The sequence below is a fragment of the Lethenteron reissneri genome, chromosome 53 (assembly GCF_015708825.2).
Source record: "Lethenteron reissneri isolate LAM-NWPU_2019-01 chromosome 53, ASM1570882v1, whole genome shotgun sequence".
Lineage (NCBI taxonomy): Eukaryota > Metazoa > Chordata > Hyperoartia > Petromyzontiformes > Petromyzontidae > Lethenteron > Lethenteron reissneri.
In genome coordinates, this window is record NC_083831.1 from 5279862 (window position 1) to 5285861 (window position 6000).

At 56.5% G+C, this 6000-nt stretch overlaps 1 protein-coding gene across 1 annotated transcript in view; it reads right to left on the reverse strand.

The window, feature by feature from the left end:
• Positions 1 to 6000, reverse strand: part of LOC133356203 (CLK4-associating serine/arginine rich protein-like) — a 48527-nt gene extending 42527 nt beyond the window's left edge. The window contains 4 exon segments of the mRNA XM_061573580.1: positions 64 to 165; positions 1552 to 1649; positions 3994 to 4198; positions 5816 to 6000. Of these exon segments, the coding sequence (XP_061429564.1) occupies positions 64 to 165; positions 1552 to 1649; positions 3994 to 4092 (299 nt within the window). The 5' untranslated portion in view covers positions 4093 to 4198; positions 5816 to 6000.

A 6000-nucleotide genomic window follows, 5' to 3' on the forward strand; every position in this document is an offset into this window, starting at 1 on the left:
TCCAGCCGGCCGGCAAACCAAACCGACCAGGGGGGGTGTAAAGCAACGGAGGGCATTGGTCACCTGTCACCGGCAGCCAGGCCCTTGAACTCGGGGATGAAATCCAGGTGAGCTCTCACGTCGAACCTGTCAATCATGTTGTTTGAGTCGCCCTGCCAGGGCATCCTGCGGAGAGACACAAGACAGGGCACATCACCCAGGGGCTCCCTCCCGGACACTAAACTAAATCTGTAAACTGTTTTTTATTTGACCAGGTCAGAGGCCTACTAGAGGCCTACTAAGCTACCTGGCTATCACAAATGATAGCTCAACGCAGTGGCTTATCATGTGGATATGTATAGCAGCCAAATACTATAAATGCACATTGGTTCCAAATGTCGAGGAAAAAACCTGAGAAAAATCCACGCGACCACGGGAAGAGAGATACCGCATACTCCAAACACACAGCAGGCGTCAGGGTCGGGATGGAACCCACGGCCTCCTGCATATCCGGCAGGGGAGATAACATCTCCTCGGCAGCGCGCGGTCGCTCGCGCGTTGGCAAGGCGAGGGAGGTGGGAGCAGGAGCGGTCGTCGCGCCGTGGCGTCGAAAAGTTGAGAGCAGACGGTGGTGCGGGGGTCAACAGCCATGGCTAGGAGCCCCGCCGCCCACACGCAGGCCCCACGCGACCGCCGAATTATCATCAAATTAGCGCCGTGACATTTGGAGCGAACCTCCCATCTGTCTGCTCCGAGCGCCGCTGCCACCGCGACATCGCAACCACCACGCGGCTCCCCGCGGGACCCGACAGCAACGTGCGTGGGCGACTGTCTGCCTCCCTCCCTCCCTCCTTCACTCCCTCCATTCCTCCCTCCACGCTGCCCTGCCTCCCTCCCCAGCTCCCCCCTTCCCTAGCTCCCCCCCTCCCTAGCTCCCCCCCTCCCTAGCTCCCCCCCTCCCTAACTCCCTCCCTAGCTCCCTCCCTCCCTCCCCAGCTCCCTAGCTCCCTCCCGCCTTCCCTAGCTCCCTCCCTCCTTCCCTAGCTCCCCCCGTATCTCTCCTAAGTGTGCTAGGAGCGTGCGTGGGGGTGCATACAGTGAGTGTGGTAGGAAAGCGAGTGGGAGTGAGTAAAGTGAGACGTGGTGGTGAGTGTGGTAGGAGAGTGAGTGGAGGTGAGTAGAGCGAGTGGAGGTGAGTAGAGTGAGCTGAGGTGGTGAGTGTGGTAGGAGAGTGAGTGGGAGTGAGTAGAGTGAGACGTGGTGGTGAGTGTGGTAGGAGAGTGAGTGGAGGTGAGTAGAGCGAGTGGAGGTGAGTAGAGTGAGATGAGGTGGTGAGTGTGGTAGGAAAGTGAGTGGGAGTGAGTAGAGTGAGACGTGGTGGTGAGTGTGGTAGGAGAGTGAGTGGGAGTGAGTAGAGTGAGATGCGGTGGTGAGTGTGGTAGGAGAGTGAGTGGGAGTGAGTTGAGTGAGACGTGGCGGTGAGTGTGGTAGGAGAGTGAGTGGGAGTGAGTAGAGTGAGATGCGGTGGTGAGTGTGGTAGGAGAGTGAGTGGAGGTGAGTACAGCAACTCACATGTTCACCGGGCTCTCTGCTGCCACGGCCACGGCTGGATCCAGGTTCACCCTGTAGGACCGGCCATGCACCTGCAGGAACTGTGCCGGGTCTTTTTTCTGTGCCGTGAAGGAGCATGGGGGGGGGGGGGGGGGGGAGGGACAGTTCGGCAGAACAAAAATGCATAACGGTTGATTCACTATCATCAGCCATGATTATGGGTCGGCTACCAAAATAACAAGAGGAACCATTTTTTCAAATTTCAAGAGCCAAACTGCAGTCGTTAAAGAGCCACCGCATGCAGCTCCAGAGGCGCAGGTTGACGACCCCTGGCCATGATCGACCCACTGCTGGATGGAGGCACATCCGAGAGCCGCCGCCATCTATCGCCACCCCGTGATACTGTCGAGGCAATCCGATAGCGATCACGCCAAGCTACACACAAGGCCCGTACCCAGCACTGTGCGCAACATGACTGTGAGCGGAGATGGTCGCTCACTCTCGTAGTCACGCGATGACTCAGGAGGCGCGAGGAGAAACCAAACAGCAGCAAAGTGATCATCTGGACCTAACAATTGCCCAAGCTCTGCGGTCCTCTATATATTAAGGTTCTGTCGGTCAACTCATGAGTGTTTACACGTTGGAGGAAACCGATTACCCAAAGAATACCCACGCATGCGAGGTGGAAACACTACCGCATAGACTATTATCACGGTTGGCTACGCACGGTGCGAAAGAAGTTCAACATACATAAATACATACAGATGGGAGCCCACATTTTTGCTAAAATGTCTTATGCCGGCAAGCCAGGGTATGGCTCCTCCTCGCCGCCCACGGGAGGGGAGGGAGTTCCACAACATCATCGGTGTGTGAGCCACCGAGCCTCGCTGCTGCCTTGACAGCGTGAATTACAGGCAGCCACGTTCTGCACTGCGACCACTGCCTGGCGAATGGGCGCCGAGTGACCGGCAGGCACACACAGGTTGTCACAGGAGGCTTACGAGGCGACACAGTGGGCAGCTAAATCTGAATCTTTATTTGTCCTGGAGAAATCCGATGAGCTACGAAGCTTTTTTTCACAGATGTCCAGTCGCTTCACAAGTGCCCCCTCCCCCTTATCCCCCCTCCTGGCTCCTGCCTCTCACCGACCCCCTTTGGCTTCCCAATGCAATGATGCCCAATTATCAGCCCCCCAGCTTTACGTCCCCCCCCCCCACCACAGCTACGACCAGGCCTATCCCAACCCCTCCTTATCAATCCCTCTTGTTTCAACTGCATAAAAACTATACCGCCACTTACAATAACCCAATTCTTCATTTCAAATCATTATCATCCTATGTACAATTTTATTATTGCCATAAAGTGCCTTGGGAAAAGCGCTATACGAATTTCAAAAAGATCAAGGTGGTGCAGGAACATTCACCGCTGTACATGTGCACCCGATGAGCTATGAAGCTATTTTCCACACCCGTCCAGTCGCGTCACAGCTTGACAAACACTGCGCAAGCGGCACTCAGCTCTGCCAGTCCTGGACCAGTCCGCTCAGGAACGTCACGATGGCGCCCTCTGGCGAGAGCACTGTGCCGCTACTGCCCTACACGTGAACGCATCTCCCACCAAGAGGTGAGGTGCACTGTGAGAGATGGCACGACAGGTACATCACAGAGTGTGATGCATTGCGGGAACCGGCACTACAGGTACATCACAGAGTGTGATGCATTATGGGAACCCGCACTACAGCTCTGTCACCGTGTGTGATGCATCGTGGGAGCCGCGACAGATTCAGCGATGAAACGCACCACGTTCGCCACGAGTCCGCCCATGAGAATGCCCTCTGGGGACGCTGCAGAAATTCCACTGCGCGTCCCCGTACATAGAGCCAAGTGGGATTCTGGACCTGGACCGTGCTCTTCCCAGTGCATCGACTGCTTACGCTCGGTGCGATTCCCGTCGTTTAAAAAACTAAACTGTTTTATGTTACCAGGTAAGGCCCACTGAGCAATGTAGCTCTTTTTCAGAAGCGGCCTGGCCACAAATGACAGCACAACAAATTGGCTTATCATGCGGAAATTTATAGCAGCCAAATACCCTAAACGCATGTTGATTAAAAATGTGGAGAGAAAAACCAGAGGACCCAGAGGAAAATTCACGCGACCACTGGAAGAACACGCAAACTCCGTACATACAGGCATCGTCAGAGTTGGGATCGAACCCACGAACTCGTGTACACTAGGCGAGGTGGTTAACATCTCGCCACCGGTGCGTCCCACTTTCTCGTTCACTCCTCCCTCGTGCCCATTTCGCTCATTCATTCCTGTCCAAACCCCGCCGGCTTTTAACCTCGCGACGCGCCCCGCTCAGACCCGGTCGCCGTAGCTCAACGGGGAAACCTCACAGCGACGAAGTGAACCCCCCCCCCCGCCCCCAACACCGGGGCGCGCTCACGACCGCGCCGCCACTCACGATCTTCTCGTAGTACTCGCGCCGGCGCTCGACGCGCTTCTTGTAGTCCACCATCATGCCCCGCAGCTTGCGCTCCTGCTTGCGCGCCTCGTGCCACATGGTCGCGGCCGTGGAGGAGGCGGCACAGAGGAAAGGGGGAGCTGCCCCGCCGGAGATGGACCGCCGTGGCTCTGCTCCGCGCGAGACCTACGGGTTATTGTGAGACCTGTAGACAATCACAGAGACCCATAGACTTACACAGAGACCCATAGACTAACACAGAGACCCATAGACTAACACAGAGACCCATAGACTAACCCCCAGACCCATAGACTAACACCCAGACCCATAGACTAACACAGAGACACGTAGACTCACACAGAGACACATAGACTCACACAGAGACCCACAGACTAACACCCAGACCCATAGACTAACACCCAGACTCATAGACTAACACCGAGACCCATAGACTAACACCGAGACCCATATACTAACACAGACACCAATAGACTAAAATAGAGACCCATAGACTAAAATAGAGACCCATAGACTAACACACAAAGATTACCCGTATAACCGTAAGACGATTGTTAGGGAAAGTGCTGTTAGCGAGCACCTATGAAGGCCGGCACTGTGACACACGAGGGGGTGCCCAGCACCTCGCCCGGCCGCCTTTGTCTCCCTCGTGACAATGTTTACACACCGCACCAGTTACTCTTTTGAAGCCCGGTCGACCTAGGGGAGGCCCAGATACTCGTCAGTGGTTGCTGGTGGCCGCGAGAGTGAATAGAACTCGGGCCGTTGGGTTCGTAGTGCAGCGTGCTAGTCACGGCACTATTCAGGGCCAACGTGAGACGCACAGATATATAGATCTATGTTTAAACTGGGACCCGATCCCCCATTCATACGCGTGGATTGCGTTCCGCTTTCCAAAGCGCAGTGCGTTAACCACTGCGCCACCGCTCCCCCCCTTCTCTGCACCAACAACCCTCATCAGTCCACACCTCAGAGTCGACACAGTCTCAACAACAGCCAAAGGTCCCCCGCATAGTCTTTAACAGACTGTTGGGGCAAGTGCTGTTGGCGAGCACCTCTACGGCACACGAGGGGGTGGTGTGGGTAGCCTTCCCCAGCGTAGGCGCTTACACGACGCGCCAGAAAAACATCGCCGGTGTCGGCTGAGTGGAACTCCGGCCTCACCGGGTTAGGAGCCAGTGCGCTAACCACTACGCCACCGCTCCCCGCCAACGACAGCCATCGCCGCTGTAAACATCACCTTTCATTATCCAACTACTAAATAATGTCGTCAGCCGCGGTCAATCTACTGCTGGATGAAAGTCTGCCCGCCTATCGCGACCCTGCGATGTCAACAATTCATCCAGACCCGGCAAACTAAACTAATTTTACAATATTTCCCCGATACGACAAATCGACAATATTCCCCAGTGCATACACAGCATTAATCACTCAAGAGCAGCTGCGGCGGTGGTACACGCGGAGCGCACTGTGCGACTTGCAATCCCCACGGGGTCGAGTTCCCATCTCCCGGCGCGGCAGTGGCGCCAGGAACCGTTCTAGAATCCACGACTCGGTCTCTGTCCAGCAGCAGAACTGTGACGATCTACGATGGGTAGCTAAGCGTGTCGTGAGGTAAGTCGCGGGTACTCTCATCTCTTCCAACGCAGTCTGGCGAGCGTGGAATAGGAGGCCAAATATCCTCTAGAGTCGAGAGCTGCTGCGAAGCGGAGGCATTTCGACAGCAATTGCAGGGGGCGCCGCATGAAAATCCACTACAGGGCCTAGGCCGCAGGCTTGAAGCCTGAGGCCTAGCGACGCTCACCTGCGCTTGGCCCGGGGAAGCGAGAGACGCGGGGGCCGCTATGCCCTCCTGGTGGCTTCTGCAGCCGCGAGGCCGCGAACTCTGTGGGGGTCGCCCCCCCCCCTCCTCCTCTTCTTGAGTCCCGAGCCTTGGGGCTCGACTCGCGCTCCCCCCGCACTCTCCTGGCGCTCTCTCCCCACGCTCTC